Source organism: Centropristis striata, chromosome 17 (genome assembly GCF_030273125.1).
Source record: "Centropristis striata isolate RG_2023a ecotype Rhode Island chromosome 17, C.striata_1.0, whole genome shotgun sequence".
NCBI classification, from domain to species: Eukaryota; Metazoa; Chordata; class Actinopteri; order Perciformes; family Serranidae; genus Centropristis; species Centropristis striata.
This window is the reverse complement of record NC_081533.1, coordinates 23,662,562-23,681,296: the sequence shown is the minus strand read 5'-3', so window position 1 is coordinate 23,681,296 and position 18,735 is coordinate 23,662,562. Positions and strand designations below refer to the sequence as shown.

At 36.7% G+C, this 18,735-nt stretch overlaps 1 protein-coding gene across 1 annotated transcript in view; it reads right to left on the bottom strand.

The window, feature by feature from the left end:
- The window catches only part of LOC131989226 (receptor-type tyrosine-protein phosphatase H-like), a 51,666-nt gene extending 40,538 nt beyond the window's left edge, over positions 1-11,128 (bottom strand). Inside the window, exons 1-5 of the mRNA XM_059354416.1 lie at positions 10,933-11,128; positions 7,880-8,134; positions 4,664-4,918; positions 3,484-3,738; positions 1,574-1,828 (exon numbers count right to left, since the gene is read on the bottom strand). Of these exons, the coding sequence (XP_059210399.1) occupies positions 1,574-1,828; positions 3,484-3,738; positions 4,664-4,918; positions 7,880-8,134; positions 10,933-11,128 (1,216 nt within the window). The remainder of the gene's footprint in view (positions 1-1,573; positions 1,829-3,483; positions 3,739-4,663; positions 4,919-7,879; positions 8,135-10,932) is intronic.
- Between the last annotated feature and the right edge of the window lie 7,607 nt (positions 11,129-18,735).

The window sequence follows — 18,735 nt, the reverse complement described above, 5'->3', positions numbered from 1 at the left end:
CTGATTGGACATCAAGGAACACAAAAAAGTGAGACAGACAGTATTCACCTCCTGTAAACATTAATTTAAACAACAATCCAAATGCCAGTGGAATTTAAAAGGTGATGTTTTCAAATTGTTTAAATTCACATACTGTGTATGATGTGAAGTGGAATAACACATGAGAAAATGTTCTGATCGACAAATACATGTTAGTAAAACACTAATGTAAAGAAGATAGTGCTTACATGAGTTTCTCCATTGAATAACGAAGAAGAAAATAGTCTTACCAGTGACTGCAGTAATGTTTACTCCACTGCTTCTGACGGTCTCAAACACAGAGAAGAGAGCGAATGTGTATTCAGTTCCAGCAGTGAGAGATGAGACTATGTGAGTTACTGGTCCATCTCCATCAGGTGCACTGATGTTTGTCTCTGCACCATTTAACTGGAGAATATAGGTGACATTGTTCACTTTACTCCACTGCAGAGTGATACTGGTCTCATTTTGTCCTGTTGATCTGAAGCTTCCTGCATTTTGAGGGGCTGAGAAAAAAAAAGAAAGGATATTAATTTCTACAAAAAGCATTTATCATAAAAAAAATACACATGCATGAACTGGCTGTTTAAGTTGTTCCATTTTGTATCCCATTTTGAACAAAACATAATGGCAACTCCGAGGAAATTAAATATTCAACTAGGAATAAGTTGGAATAGGATAGGAAAATTAAGTATTTTAATGTGTTGATTAATACTGAAATGTATAAACCTCTTCAGTAGAGGAGCAGGATATTCAGTGACACAATGACAACAAGGAAAATACATATTAGTTTCACACTGTCACACTGAAAATAAGAGCATAGCTCACGGACTGTAAAAAGTGTGTCTTTTTTTAAATGTCAGTCTTACCAGTGACTGCAGTAATGTTTACTCCACTGCTTCTGACGGTCTCAAACACAGAGAAGAGACTGAATGTGTATTCAGTTCCAGCAGTGAGAGATGAGACTGTGTGAGTTACTGGTCCATCTCCATCTGGTGCACTGATGTTTGTCTCTGCACCATTTAACTGGAGAATATAGCTGACATTGTTCACTTTACTCCACTGCAGAGTGATACTGGTCTCATTTTGTCCTGTTGATCTGAAGCTTCCTGCATTCAAAGGAGCTGAGAAAAAAGAGAAGGTTATGGTTTCATAAAATCACATTCTGTAGTTGTCGCAAACATTGATTTTGCATCCCCTCATGGAAATGAATGGTCACAATGAGATACAGAAAAGTGCAGAATATGTTTGTAAGAGACATGCTACTGTGTGTGAATCCAAGTGTCATAGTTTATAGCTTACTTACAAAGACCACACAGTGGTTGAGACCAGATATGGACTCAAAAATAAATGGGAATCAGAACTTAAATGACTTTCACATTTAATTTTATCTGGATAAACATACAATTTGACTGTGGAGCCAATTTCATTATTTTTTTTTCATAAAATTCAGATACAAATGCAGTGAACACATTCCATAGCCCAAAAATCTTTTGTTGTTTCCACATGACAGGTGAGTTGCTATACTGCATCGTGTGGAAATTAAGTATCTTACCAGTGACTGCAGTAATATTTACTCCACTGCTTCTGACGGTCTCAAACACAGAGAAGAGAGTGAATGTGTATTCAGTTCCAGCAGTGAGAGATGAGACTGTGTGAGTTACTGGTCCATCTCCATCTGGTGCACTGATGTTTGTCTCTGCACCATTTAACTGGAGAATATAGCTGACATTGTTCACTTTACTCCACTGCAGAGTGATACTGGTCTCATTTTGTCCTGTTGATCTGAAGCTTCCTGCATTTTGAGGGGCTGAGAAAAAAAAGAAAAGGATATTATTTCCTCCAAAAAGCATATGTCATGAAAAAAATATACATGCACCCACTGGCTGTCAAAGTTGCTCCATTTGTCCAAAACATAATGGCAACTGTGAGGAACTTAAAAAATTTACTCGGAATGAGTTGGAATAGGATGGGTAAACTAAGTATTTCAATGTGTTAAATAATACTGAAATACATAAACCTCTTCAGTAGAGAAGCAGGATATTCAGTGACACATTGGCAGACAAAGAAAATACATTTTAGTTTTACACTGTCACACTGAAAATAAGAGCATAGCTCACTGACTGTAAAAAGTGCAACTTTTTTTAAATTTCAGTCTTACCAGTGACTGCAGTAATGTTTACTCCACTGCTTCTGATGGTCTCAAACACAGAGAAGAGAGTGAATGTGTATTCAGTTCCAGCAGTGAGAGATGAGACTGTGTGAGTTACTGGTCCATCACCATCTGGTGCACTGATGTTTGTCTCTGCACCATTTAACTGGAGAATATAGCTGACATTGTTCACTTTACTCCACTGCAGAGTGATACTGGTCTCATTTTGTCCTGTTGATCTGAAGCTTCCTGCATTTTGAGGGGCTGAGAAAAAAAAAGAAAGGATATTAATTTCTACAAAAAGCATTTATCATAAAAAAAATATACATGCATGAACTGGCTGTTTAAGTTGTTCCATTTTGTATCCCATTTTGAACAAAACATAATGGCAACTCCGAGGAAATTAAATATTCAACTAGGAATAAGTTGGAATAGGATAGGAAAATTAAGTATTTTAATGTGTTGATTAATACTGAAATGTATAAACCTCTTCAGTAGAGGAGCAGGATATTCAGTGACACAATGACAACAAGGAAAATACATATTAGTTTCACACTGTCACACTGAAAATAAGAGCATAGCTCACGGACTGTAAAAAGTGTGTCTTTTTTTAAATGTCAGTCTTACCAGTGACTGCAGTAATGTTTACTCCACTGCTTCTGACGGTCTCAAACACAGAGAAGAGACTGAATGTGTATTCAGTTCCAGCAGTGAGAGATGAGACTGTGTGAGTTACTGGTCCATCTCCATCTGGTGCACTGATGTTTGTCTCTGCACCATTTAACTGGAGAATATAGCTGACATTGTTCACTTTACTCCACTGCAGAGTGATACTGGTCTCATTTTGTCCTGTTGATCTGAAGCTTCCTGCATTCAAAGGAGCTGAGAAAAAAGAGAAGGTTATGGTTTCATAAAATCACATTCTGTAGTTGTCGCAAACATTGATTTTGCATCCCCTCATGGAAATGAATGGTCACAATGAGATACAGAAAAGTGCAGAATATGTTTGTAAGAGACATGCTACTGTGTGTGAATCCAAGTGTCATAGTTTATAGCTTACTTACAAAGACCACACAGTGGTTGAGACCAGATATGGACTCAAAAATAAATGGGAATCAGAACTTAAATGACTTTCACATTTAATTTTATCTGGATAAACATACAATTTGACTGTGGAGCCAATTTCATTATTTTTTTTTCATAAAATTCAGATACAAATGCAGTGAACACATTCCATAGCCCAAAAATCTTTTGTTGTTTCCACATGACAGGTGAGTTGCTATACTGCATCGTGTGGAAATTAAGTATCTTACCAGTGACTGCAGTAATATTTACTCCACTGCTTCTGACGGTCTCAAACACAGAGAAGAGAGTGAATGTGTATTCAGTTCCAGCAGTGAGAGATGAGACTGTGTGAGTTACTGGTCCATCTCCATCTGGTGCACTGATGTTTGTCTCTGCACCATTTAACTGGAGAATATAGCTGACATTGTTCACTTTACTCCACTGCAGAGTGATACTGGTCTCATTTTGTCCTGTTGATCTGAAGCTTCCTGCATTTTGAGGGGCTGAGAAAAAAAAGAAAAGGATATTATTTCCTCCAAAAAGCATATGTCATGAAAAAAATATACATGCACCCACTGGCTGTCAAAGTTGCTCCATTTGTCCAAAACATAATGGCAACTGTGAGGAACTTAAAAAATTTACTCGGAATGAGTTGGAATAGGATGGGTAAACTAAGTATTTCAATGTGTTAAATAATACTGAAATACATAAACCTCTTCAGTAGAGAAGCAGGATATTCAGTGACACATTGGCAGACAAAGAAAATACATTTTAGTTTTACACTGTCACACTGAAAATAAGAGCATAGCTCACTGACTGTAAAAAGTGCAACTTTTTTTAAATTTCAGTCTTACCAGTGACTGCAGTAATGTTTACTCCACTGCTTCTGATGGTCTCAAACACAGAGAAGAGAGTGAATGTGTATTCAGTTCCAGCAGTGAGAGATGAGACTGTGTGAGTTACTGGTCCATCACCATCTGGTGCACTGATGTTTGTCTCTGCACCATTTAACTGGAGAATATAGCTGACATTGTTCACTTTACTCCACTGCAGAGTGATACTGGTCTCATTTTGTCCTTGTGATCTGAAGCTTCCTGCATTCAGAGGAGCTGAGAAAAAAGAGAAGGTTATGGTTTCATAAAATCACATTCTGTAGGTGTCAAAAACATCCATTTTGCATCCCCACATGGAAATTAATGGTCACAATGAGATACAGAAAAGTGCAGAATATGTTTGTAAGAGACATGCTGTGTGTGAATTTTCTCTGGAGAAACATACAATTTGACTGTGGAGCCAATTTCATTAATTTTTTAAATAAAAATTCAGATGCAAATGCAGTGAACACATTGCATACCCCAAATATCTTTTGTTGGTTTTACATGACAGGTGAGTTGCTATACTGCATCGTGTGGAAATTAAATATCTTACCAGTGACTGCAGTAATGTTTACTCCACTGCTTCTGATGGTCTCAAACACAGAGAAGAGAGTGAATGTGTATTCAGTTCCAGCAGTGAGAGATGAGACTGTGTGAGTTACTGGTCCATCTCCATCTGGTGCACTGATGTTTGTCTCTGCACCATTTAACTGGAGAATATAGGTGACATTGTTCACTTTACTCCACTGCAGAGTGATACTGGTCTCATTTTGTCCTGTTGATCTGAGGCTTCCTGCATTCAAAGGAGCTGAGAAAAAAGAGAAGGTTATGGTTTCATAAAATCACATTCTGTAGTTGTCGCAAACATTGATTATGCATCCCCTCATGGAAATGAATGGTCACAATGAGATACAGAAAAGTGCAGAATATGTTTGTAAGAGACATGCTACTGTGTGTGAATCCAAGTGTCATAGTTTGTAGCTTACTTACAAAGACCACACAGTGGTTGAGACCAGATATGGACTCAAAAATAAAATGGGAATCAGAACATAAATGACTTTCACATTTAATTTTATCTGGATAAACATACAATTTGACTGTGGAGCCAATTTCATTATTTTTTTTTTCATAAAATTCAGATACAAAAGCAGTGAACACATTCCATAGCCCAAAAATCTTTTGTTGTTTCCACATGAGAGGTGAGTTGCTATACTGCATCGTGTGGAAATTAAGTATCTTACCAGTGACTGCAGTAATGTTTACTCCACTGCTTCTGACGGTCTCAAACACAGAGAAGAGAGTGAATGTGTATTCAGTTCCAGCAGTGAGAGATGAGACTGTGTGAGTTACTGGTCCATCTCCATCTGGTGCACTGATGTTTGTCTCTGCACCATTTAACTGGAGAATATAGCTGACATTGTTCACTTTACTCCACTGCAGAGTGATACTGGTCTCATTTTGTCCTGTTGATCTGAAGCTTCCTGCATTTTGAGGGGCTGAGAAAAAAAAAGAAAGGATATTAATTTCTACAAAAAGCATTTATCATAAAAAAAATATACATGCATGAACTGGCTGTTTAAGTTGTTCCATTTTGTATCCCATTTTGAACAAAACATAATGGCAACTCCGAGGAAATTAAATATTCAACTAGGAATAAGTTGGAATAGGATAGGAAAATTAAGCATTTTAATGTGTTGATTAATACTGGAATGTATAAACCTCTTCAGTAGAGGAGCAGGATATTCAGTGACACAATGACAACAAGGAAAATACATTTTAGTTTCACACTGTCACACTGAAAATAAGAGCATAGCTCACGGACTGTAAAAAGTGTGTCTTTTTTTAAATGTCAGTCTTACCAGTGACTGCAGTAATGTTTACTCCACTGCTTCTGACGGTCTCAAACACAGAGAAGAGAGTGAATGTGTATTCAGTTCCAGCAGTGAGAGATGAGACTGTGTGAGTTACTGGTCCATCTCCATCTGGTGCACTGATGTTTGTCTCTGCACCATTTAACTGGAGAATATAGCTGACATTGTTCACTTTACTCCACTGCAGAGTGATACTGGTCTCATTTGGTCCTGTTGATCTGAAGCTTCCTGCATTCAAAGGAGCTGAGAAAAAAGAGGAGGTTATGGTTTCATAAAATCACATTCTGTAGTTGTCGCAAACATTGATTTTGCATCCCCTCATGGAAATGAATGGTCACAATGAGATACAGAAAAGTGCAGAATATGTTTGTAAGAGACATGCTACTGTGTGTGAATCCAAGTGTCATAGTTTATAGCTTACTTACAAAGACCACACAGTGGTTGAGACCAGATATGGACTCAAAAATAAAATGGGAATCAGAACTTAAATGACTTTCACATTTAATTTTATCTGGATAAACATACAATTTGACTGTGGAGCCAATTTCATTATTTTTTTTCATAAAATTCAGATACAAATGCAGTGAACACATTCCATAGCCCAAAAATCTTTTGTTGTTTCCACATGAGAGGTGAGTTGCTATACTGCATCGTGTGGAAATTAAGTATCTTACCAGTGACTGCAGTAATGTTTACTCCACTGCTTCTGACGGTCTCAAACACAGAGAAGAGAGTGAATGTGTATTCAGTTCCAGCAGTGAGAGATGAGACTGTGTGAGTTACTGGTCCATCTCCATCTGGTGCACTGATGTTTGTCTCTGCACCATTTAACTGGAGAATATAGCTGACATTGTTCACTTTACTCCACTGCAGAGTGATACTGGTCTCATTTTGTCCTGTTGATCTGAAGCTTCCTGCATTTTGAGGGGCTGAGAAAAAAAAAGAAAGGATATTAATTTCTACAAAAAGCATTTATCATAAAAAAAATATACATGCATGAACTGGCTGTTTAAGTTGTTCCATTTTGTATCCCATTTTGAACAAAACATAATGGCAACTCCGAGGAAATTAAATATTCAACTAGGAATAAGTTGGAATAGGATAGGAAAATTAAGTATTTTAATGTGTTGATTAATACTGGAATGTATAAACCTCTTCAGTAGAGGAGCAGGATATTCAGTGACACAATGACAACAAGGAAAATACATTTTAGTTTGACACTGTCACACTGAAAATAAGAGCATAGCTCACGGACTGTAAAAAGTGTGTCTTTTTTTAAATGTCAGTCTTACCAGTGACTGCAGTAATGTTTACTCCACTGCTTCTGACGGTCTCAAACACAGAGAAGAGAGTGAATGTGTATTCAGTTCCAGCAGTGAGAGATGAGACTGTGTGAGTTACTGGTCCATCTCCATCTGGTGCACTGATGTTTGTCTCTGCACCATTTAACTGGAGAATATAGCTGACATTGTTCACTTTACTCCACTGCAGAGTGATACTGGTCTCATTTTGTCCTGTTGACCTGAAGCTTCCTGCATTTTGAGGGGCTGAGAAAAAAAAGAAAAGGATATTATTTCCTCCAAAAAGCATATGTCATGAAAAAAATATACATGCACCCACTGGCTGTCAAAGTTGCTCCATTTTTCCAAAACATAATGTCAACTGTGAGGAACTTAAAAAATTTACTCGGAATGAGTTGGAATAGGATGGGTAAACTAAGTATTTCAATGTGTTAAATAATACTGAAATACATAAACCTCTTCAGTAGAGAAGCAGGATATTCAGTGACACATTGGCAGACAAAGAAAATACATTTTAGTTTTACACTGTCACACTGAAAATAAGAGCATAGCTCACTGACTGTAAAAAGTGCAACTTTTTTAAAATTTCAGTCTTACCAGTGACTGCAGTAATGTTTACTCCACTGCTTCTGACGGTCTCAAACACAGAGAAGAGAGTGAATGTGTATTCAGTTCCAGCAGTGAGAGATGAGACTGTGTGAGTTACTGGTCCATCTCCAACTGGTGCACTGATGTTCGTCTCTGCACCATTTAACTGGAGAATATAGCTGACATTGTTCACTTTACTCCACTGCAGAGTGATACTGGTCTCATTTTGTCCTGTTGATCTGAAGCTTCCTGCATTCAGAGGAGCTGAGAAAAAAGAGGAAGTTATGGTTTCATAAAATCACATTCTGCAGGTGTCGAAAACATTGATTTTGCATCCCCTCATGGAAATGAATGGTCACAATGAGATACAGAAAAGTGTAGAATATGTTTGTAAAAGACATGCTACTGTGTGTGAATCCAAGTGTCATAGTTTATAGCTTACTTACAAAGACCACACAGTGTTTGAGACCAGATATGGACTCAAAAATAAAATGAGAATCAGAAGTTAAATTACTTTCACATTTAATTTTTTCTGGATAAACATACAATTTGACTGTGGAGCCAATTTCATTATTTTTTTTCATAAAATTCAGATACAAATGCAGTGAACACATTTTATACTCCAAATATCTTTTCTTGTTTTCTTACATGAGAGGTGAGTTGCTATACTGCATCGTGTGGAAATTAAGTATCTTACCAGTGACTGCAGTAATGTTTACTCCACTGCTTCTGACGGTCTCAAACACAGAGAAGAGAGTGAATGTGTATTCAGTTCCAGCAGTGAGAGATGAGACTGTGTGAGTTACTGGTCCATCTCCATCTGGTGCACTGATGTTTGTCTCTGCACCATTTAACTGGAGAATATAGCTGACATTGTTCACTTTACTCCACTGCAGAGTGATACTGGTCTCATTTTGTCCAGTTGATCTGAAGCTTCCTGCATTTTGAGGGGCTGAGAAAGAAAAAGAAAGGTTATTAATTTCTACAAAAAGCATTTATCATAAAAAAAATATACATGCATGAACTGGCTGTTTAAGTTGTTCCATTTTGTATCCCATTTTGAACAAAACATAATGGCAACTCCGAGGAAATTAAATATTCAACTAGGAATAAGTTGGAATAGGATAGGAAAATTAAGTATTTTAATGTGTTGATTAATACTGAAATGTATAAACCTCTTCAGTAGAGGAGCAGGATATTCAGTGACACAATGACAACAAGGAAAATACATTTTAGTTTCACACTGTCACACTGAAAATAAGAGCATAGCTCACGGACTGTAAAAAGTGTGTCTTTTTTTAAATGTCAGTCTTACCAGTGACTGCAGTAATGTTTACTCCACTGCTTCTGACGGTCTCAAACACAGAGAAGAGAGTGAATGTGTATTCAGTTCCAGCAGTGAGAGATGAGACTGTGTGAGTTACTGGTCCATCTCCATCTGGTGCACTGATGTTTGTCTCTGCACCATTTAACTGGAGAATATAGCTGACATTGTTCACTTTACTCCACTGCAGAGTGATACTGGTCTCATTTTGTCCTGTTGATCTGAAGCTTCCTGCATTTTGAGGGGCTGAGAAAAAAAAGAAAAGGATATTATTTCCTCCAAAAAGCATATATCATGAAAAAAATATACATGCACCCACTGGCTGTTAAAGTTGCTCCATTTGTCCAAAACATAATGGCAACTGTGAGGAACTTAAAAAATTTACTCGGAATGAGTTGGAATAGGATGGGTAAACTAAGTATTTCAATGTGTTAAATAATACTGAAATACATAAACCTCTTCAGTAGAGAAGCAGGATATTCAGTGACACATTGGCAGACAAAGAAAATACATTTTAGTTTTACACTGTCACACTGAAAATAAGAGCATAGCTCACTGACTGTAAAAAGTGCAACTTTTTTTAAATTTCAGTCTTACCAGTGACTGCAGTAATGTTTACTCCACTGCTTCTGACGGTCTCAAACACAGAGAAGAGAGTGAATGTGTATTCAGTTCCAGCAGTGAGAGATGAGACTGTGTGAGTTACTGGTCCATCACCATCTGGTGCACTGATGTTCGTCTCTGCACCATTTAACTGGAGAATATAGCTGACATTGTTCACTTTACTCCACTGCAGAGTGATACTGGTCTCATCTTGTCCTGTTGATCTGAAGCTTCCTGCATTCAGAGGAGCTGAGAAAAAAGAGAAGGTTATGGTTTCATAAAATCACATTCTGTAGGTGTCGAAAACATTGATTTTGCATCCCCTCGTGGAAATGAATGGTCACAATGAGATACAGAAAAGTGTAGAATATGTTTGTAAGAGACATGCTACTGTGTGTGAATCCAAGTGTCATAGTTTATAGCTTACTTACAAAGACCACACAGTGTTTGAGACCAGATATGGACTCAAAAACAACATGAGAATCAGAAGTTAAATTACTTTCACATTTAATTTTTTCTGGATAAACATACAATTTGACTGTGGAGCCAATTTCATTATTTTTTTTCATAAAATTCAGATACAAATGCAGTGAACACATTTTATACTCCAAATATCTTTTCTTGTTTTCTTACATGAGAGGTGAGTTGCTATACTGCATCGTGTGGAAATTAAGTATCTTACCAGTGACTGCAGTAATGTTTACTCCACTGCTTCTGACGGTCTCAAACACAGAGAAGAGAGTGAATGTGTATTCAGTTCCAGCATTGAGAGATGAGACTGTGTGAGTTACTGGTCCATCTCCATCTGGTGCACTGATGTTTGTCTCTGCACCATTTAACTGGAGAATATAGCTGCTGGTGTCGTTTACTTTATTCCACTGCAGAGTGATACTGGTCTCATCTTGTCCGATTGATCTGAAGATTTCTGCGTTGGATGGAACTGAGACAAAAAGCACAGCAGCAATATACAATAACCGTTTGAACAGCATTTAACATAAACAGAGGAACTATAAAACTACACATTGTTCCTGATTTGCTTTAATTCTTTCGCAGACTTACTCATGTACACTCTCATATTACGTTAATCCAACAATGAACCTCTGTACAGTATATGAGAAGAAATATGAGGCATTACTTGCTGTGTAACAGATGAATGGGAAACTCAGGGAGCAGTGTTCATCTGTCCACTGCCCTGAGTCAAGGAAGTCTGTGGTGGCACATTGTACCGGGCCGTCCGGTTGCCCATTGGCCCAGTGTCGAAACAGAGAGGAGCTCCCATCAGACCACAGTTTTTCCCGGCGCAGACCAATCCACACAAAATCCCCAGACATTATGAGGCTATGGATATTGTCATTGTCCGTCTGATTTCTTATACTGAGAGAGAAACAGCAACATATATCATCACTAGAGAGGTAAAGCCTCAATCCACTATACATTGTAATGCTTTATTAGTGATTGTTTGTAAAAAATAAAATGTAATTGTTACAAAATTTGGCGCCACATAAACAACATAGCCATTTACCTCAACTACTTAAAAACAGTGCATTATAACCAACCTACAATTAAGGTGCACTACGGTTACTACGTGTCTTCAAGAAATACTCCCATGCGACTCAGCTTCAAGTGGCTTGTAGTCATAAAATTAGAAAGAAATTAGATTAGTAGTATGTCTTGGAGTCTTCACTGATGCATACTGTACCTGGCTAGATCAACATAATTCTCCCTGCAGTAGCTCTGAGCATCAGTCCAATTCAAACTCGTGTCAACCCTTACAAAGGAAGCTTCGCCATTTACTGTACCTGGAAATATATAAATTAAGAGAAGTTAAAAAAAATGTCAGGATGGACTCAAAGACAATCTGTTTGTCTATTTTGATCTTGATTTAGAAAATACTGCCCTTGTTACATACACATGCATATACAAGCTACATAATAAATGTGATAGTTCTTAAAATTGTATGTATTTGATCTAAATGGCCCTTACTTGATTCTTATGACATAAGTAAACTCACCATTGTAGCACACAAATTTTCGTTGGAGGCTGCAGTCTGAGTCTGCCCAAGTGCCAAAGTATGGACTCCCACTTAAAAGCTCCACACAGTACTGTTGTCCATCAAGATTGTTGGGCTGGCCAGTATACCAATTTCTGAACTCTGTCTCTCCTTCACCGTAGAAGCTGCTGTCACTCAGGGACCATCTCCAGCTGTTTACCAACTCATCGTAGAGACCTATCCAGGCCTTGCCTGTTCAAAAAGATTATCATAAAACAAAACAGCTTCGATGAAAAATGTTTTCAAATGCTGAACAGAACCAAAAAATTTGTTTTACAGAAAACTTCATAGATTACTGTACGTGTCAACTTTATTGTTCATTGAGGGCTTCTCTGTTTTTTTCACTTACTAACATATGTCATAATAATTGTATCTATTCATAATAGGTTCTTTAAAAATGTGCACTGCAAAAAAAGAAAAGTTGGGTGAACTCAAAATGTCAAGGCAACAAACTTTGATACAATTTTAAGTTGGACAATTGAACTAAATATTTTTTTGTTTTTGAGTTTGCTCAACTCTGAATTCAGATTTTTGTCAACTCAACTGTAAATTGTACTAATTTATAATTTTACAATATAAGTTATACTAACTTTTAATCCTTACTTCTGCTAACTTCTGCAATGTGCTGAATTGGCACGGTTGTAATCCCGCAATGAAATGTCAGCTAATGTTGCGACCACAATTTTGAGTTAGCATTGATACGCTAATGGCTACTCTTGTAGCTGTAACATGCAGCGCCGCTAGCATCAGTTAGCCGCTAGCATCAGTTAGCCGCTAGCTTTCGCTAATGACCGAATTTCACAACAGAAAAATAAGAGTTAGCAGAACTATTGTCCCTTGTTATGAACCCCAACTTAAAGATATAACAACAACTCACAAACTTGTTTTTGAGCAGACAACTGGCTTCCTTTGTTGTGCTAACTTACATTATTGCCCTAAATGTCAATAATTTATATTTCCAAGTTTTACCAACTTAAATCACTGTTTTAGGCCAAAAAATACAAGTTGTCTTTTTTGCAGTGTGGTTGTTGTGTGTATGTTGTGTATGTATATGGTTGTACATGTATATACATTATATATATGTAATGAATGAGTCCAATGTCGGGAACTTGCCTGTGTAGTTTGATGTGGTGCTGATAACAGCACTGACGTCAGCTGTGCTTTCAATCGTGGCCAGGTCAGTGTAGACCCCTCGGCAGAAGCTCTGAGCATCAGTCCAGTTCAGTGAAGTGCTCACAAAGTAGTACTGACGGGTTTGCGCAGAGGCAACATTGACCAGTGCTCCTAAATCAAAGAGTATTCAGTTTGTTATTATCCATTTTTGTATAAAGTATGCAGACTCTCTTTGTTCCTTTAGAGTGAATATGGAAAGGCTGTATGCATCAGGTGTGCTCAATAACATTATTGTGGGGTTTTACAAGAATTTAAATATTTTTGTCTATGTTCATACACTTATTTACATATATTTATCCCTAATATACTTTATTTATTTCTAGTGTGGCACAATACTCTGCTGTGAAACATATTTTGTTTAACATGGTTTTAAAAACCTGAAAAGGAGCTGGAAGAACATCAAATGCACATCAGGAGGGCTTATATTAGAGAAAACATTGGTTTGGCCAAACATGTTAGAACCTCCACACTCAGATGTGGAGTCTGTTTTGCACCAAAATCAGCAACTAGCAGACGTATCCGAATGGTAGACTGCATCTTTTATTTGTTTAAGTTGTTTGTTAGCTTGTAAGTGTTAATGATTAACAGTGCTAGGTTATGAAACCTACAATAAGATTTGCTGCAATGTTACAGAGTGTTTTTTTTTTTACTCTCACAAATCCGCTCTGCACTGGATGTTTTAAGGTTTCTTTGCTGCCTTTTGTATATTAAATAGCGATTGGCTTCCCAATTTGTGATGTACCAGGCATACAATTGAAACTTAACTTATAAACACTTTTAGGAACTGCACAAACAATCACCCTCTCACCCAGTAGATGAATATGAAAACACACTGAAAGTGAATTGTGAAAAGATAACCCATTGACTGGGTTGTGCCGTATCATTTGCTACAGAGCATAAAAACAATGAATGCTTCACAAAACCTGAACTTAAAAGCCTCTTTTAATGCCTTAACAATTAGTCAGTCAACTTGAGCCAGATCAAGTTTCCGCCTGTCTGAGTAAAGCGTCTAAGTAAAAAGGGAACCAGTTCAACTACTGGTGAAACAGTCAAGCTGTGTGAGTTTGTGTGAACAAATGTCTGTATGACTGTGAGCACATTTGCAGTATTTAAAAAAATAGGTTAAGATACTATCTCGTCCCTTTGCTATTGTTAAGTTATGCATGCATGCTGATGTTCATTCATTCACACACACACACACACACACACACACACACACACACACACACGGTACGAAATGAAGACCAGTCCATACCCCAATGGCATGAAAATAAACAAACTGTCGAGTTGTAATGGCTTTAAAAAAGACAAACAATCAAGAATAATCACCCAAGAGGCACCAACCTGCGAGCACAAAGATGACCAGCTGATAATCCATGAGTTAAACCTTGGAAAAAATGCAGTTGAAGGGATGCAAAACATTATTTATGTTTCTGTAAAAATGTTTAGACCACCCCTATTCTCTGGATATGTGCCAGTATATAGACACCCAATACACTTCCCTTCAGAATATGGTACAGTTATAAATGTCTTACCATTTTCTCTTTAACCTCTTACTCCAACTTAAAATACAGGACTTCAAAAATGTTCCTGTGTGCTGCTTGAACTGAACCAAAGTAGCTGTTTAATGTTCAGTGCTCAGCCTTTCTGACAAAGACTATCTTAAAGAAAGGAACCAGGAAGTAAAAGTAAAACCAGACAGTTTTGCGTGTGAATGTTCAACCTTTGAAATACAGTGATTGAAAGGTATGCTGATCTGGCCAAACCGCAACCGTATTCAAACTTGTTGACATTGACAGCGGGAATTCCAAAGCCAATGTTTCCTTTAAGAAACAATTTTTTTTATGTGTCACTTTCAGTAAGCATGTTTTAGTGAAAGAATATTAAATCATTCTTTTTTAAATGACACCCATCAGTTTTTTTAAATAGAAGAATCTCATTGAAGATATTGTGTTCATTCAATTTGTAGATTATTGCTTATGCTTTGGTGGAAAATACAGTAAATAAGATAAAATAAAAATAGCCTTTGTTCTATTATCACACAATTAGTTAATTTTAACACCTGCTTTATTGCCATATTCCTCTTTACAAACAAGGTGCTAGCCTTATAGATACTCCATTAAGAACATGCTTACCTAAAGGCAAGTTAGTCTTTTGTTGAAATAACTTTGACGTAAAGAACAATCACTTCACTCTTGATGTTTTCAGTGGTATGCTTAGAGGAAGCAGTTAAAAACACACGCCATGGGATTTCCCCTATCAATCTCTTCTTGTAACCTGACTGAGCATTGGTCTGTGAGGGCAAACAGCCAGCTTGTATTCTAATGTTGTCTTGGATTATTTTTCACTGTAATGTACTCACACTGTTTGTGTTATTGGGAAGGCTGCTAAAGCACTTCTCCCTGGAGAGCAAGGTGGTCCAAGACGCTCCTCTCAAGCTTCATGTGTCACACAACACACACACACACACACACACACACACACACCTTCTCTCAAATATACAAATATACTGGGCCAATATGGCACTTCAATTGTGGTGATCAAAGCACAAAAAAAACATCTGTTTACAAAGTCTCACAACTTTTTACCGCAAAATAATCCAAGTCTTCTTAGTCCAGTCATGTACAAAATGCTTCCCAAACATATGAATTTTCTCTAAGATCAACTATTTAAAAACGCCTCTGTCACTACCATCTCAGGCTAGTGCTGGTGACTGTGAGTCTATGTGTTAAGCACTGCACGGCTGGATAAATGAGACATAGATTTGAGACTAGAAACTTTTGTTTGTAACAAAAAAAGGTTAAAAAAAAAAGAAAGAAAAGATAATAATAATAATAAGAGGAAAAAAAAGAAAAAAATAGGGGGATAATAAATAAAAGAATAATAATAATAAAAAGAGGTGTCTAGGGCTCAGGTATCATCCGTATTAACAGGAACCATTGTTCATTAAAACTATCAATTTTCAACTATTTTTTTTTTCCATGTTAAATGTGTAATCTGTCCCACTGGTTTATGCTGTCAAAAACAGAATCTTCAGTCCCATAATCAAATCTCTCTCTTAGGTCCAGTCAAGAGGTTTTTCATTTCACAGGTCATGCTGGAGAAAGACATTTGTTTTGGTTTGTTTTGAAAACATTCTACAAGCAGGAGCACACATTTTGTCAGCACATCCTGGTTCAGTTTCAGGTGCACATATCTTCACATGGAAAATACTCAGTTATACCACATTCTTCTATGCAGTTACTTCCTCAGGGACATGTTGAGAGCAGCTGTCATGAAGAGTTATGGACAACTTACCGTACGCATGTCTTGAATGTTACACATACATGACCTTCTTATATGCTTCTAGATCATAACCTGAGATAAGCTAAGAGGTTCACATAGCAGAGGGTAAATAGTTTAGTCTGCTTTAAAGTCGCTAAACTCAATCACCACTTCTCTGGTGTGAGCGCTCAGTCATGGTAAGTCATTGTTGTCTCGCCTCAGACAGCAGGTGCATTTCATTGTTAGCATTTATGCTCCATCATGCTAGAAGTCCCCAACACTGACATGTTCTAAGATCAGTTAACTTCAACAGTCCATGTCAGTCAAACATCAAGATGAAGAAGAAAATGAAATATTACATAAAATATACATGCATTTTTTGTAACTGCTGATGGGTATTATATTGGAGGTCTCCTGGGGTCTGCGGGAGGCAAATAGTAGGCAGTGTCCAATATAATATCAATCTAATCTAGTGCAGATTCTATTACATTTTCAAGCTAATTTTGTGTATTCCTGAAAAATGTCTTTTTGACTATTTCACTGACCAGGTTTCCACCATGAGAAATTAACCTGACCTACTATCAGTTCCCTCTCTGATGTTGCACCGATGTAATTTACTTTAATTCCAGCAAGGGGTGCTTGGAGTCTGATTTATACAGTAGCCTATACATTCCCAATGATACCATAGTAAATGTACAAAGGTGTTTCACAATTATACAACCGTAAATGTTTTTGTTAGGCTACAAAAACATTACACATAGTACATGTATTACAAATCAGTAATATTGTAAGTCTACAATAGTTGGTAAAAAGGTGTTTTTTGTAGAATATTATAATGCAGAAGAAAAACGTAAAGCATATTAGCCTAGTAGTTTAGGAAGTATTAGGTCCAATCCTGAAAGCTTTTGAAAGAGTAAAGTAAAAGTATTTTGCATAAAGCAGTGAGTATATTTCTTCCAGAGCTTCCAGAGCAAAGATAAAAATCCATTAAGCCCATATGTTTCCTACATCACACACACTTTTTTGAATAATCACATGATTCAAACGTGAAAATGAGATTGCAACGAAATGGCCATTATGTTGTTTATCAGGTTACTCACTCAATTGTTCACACATACACACCTTGCTCATCTTGCTTACAGGAGGACAGTGCGCCTGTGCAGACCGGAGACGAGAAGCAACGGCACATGCTGCCTTCATGGCGACCGGAAAAATCTGAATTATGAGGGGGGAAAACAAACACTGACATTACTTACAGAAATAGTAGTGCTTTTTCTGTGAACGTGAGAGTGTCTTGAGCAAAAACTAGTTGAGACCGCTGTAACAGTGAATACATTTTTAAGAAACAGTATTCTCTTAACACACTTCAGGCAGAGACCAATTAAATAAACTATAGCCTATAAATACATTTAAAAAAAAGTATATTATATGATGAAACGACATTGGATTTTGTATTGAGCTAGCCAAAGAATATTTAATGTTACAGATTTAAAAAATGTAAAATTTAATCTTATCTTGAATGCCCATTTTTACATGTGAATAGTCACTAAAACAACCTGTTTCTACTTCTGAATTTTTACCCAGTAATGTTTGTGTAGTGTTGCCTTAAGTCTTTCTTTTAACACAAATATACATAATTACGAAATGTTGTTTTAAAAGTTCGCACTTTTATCTAGCTATACCCTTTCTATAATATCTTAAGCGTATAGTTAACAGCTAGCATTGTCGTTAGCTGACCATTATCAGTAAGGTAGTCCCTGTGCTTTGAACATATTTTGGTTTCACTGACTTTCCTTTTGCAAAAGAAAAACAATACTATATCATCAATCTCATGATACAGTTAGCCAAATGGCATATCCATAAATGTCGTTACATTAATCAAAAACCTCTTTTTCTTGTCTTTGAAAATGAAACCAAACAATATAGTAAGTCTATTAAGAAATCTACCAACATGAAAGCTTTAAAAACTTTGAATTTATGTACACTTTATGTGTACTGTCTTGTATTGCACCATGTTGCTTTGATAAAGTTTAAAAAATAAATAAATAAATATAGTAAGGTAACAGTTAGCATAGTTAATGTTAAGGTTGCCTAGCTACACTAAAGTGGGGGTAACTAACGTTAACTAACGTTAGCAGTCTAAATAAACACGAATACCTTTACCAAAGTTAGCAACTAAGCTAATGGTAACCAGCAGTCTAAATAAAAACATTACATAAGGAATACCTTTACCAAAGTTAGCAACTAAGCTAACTTTAGCTAACGTCTGCCAATGACTAAGACATTTTTCTAGAGCTAACTTTGGTCAGTAAATACTGAACTTACAAATCGTCACACTGTTAAAATAATCACTTATGTCATTTTTTGTCAAAATTGTTTTTTTGTTACATCTTTTTTGAGTGATGTTTTTTGTGTTTCCTGCAAAACTTGAAAAAATGACTTAGGCGATTA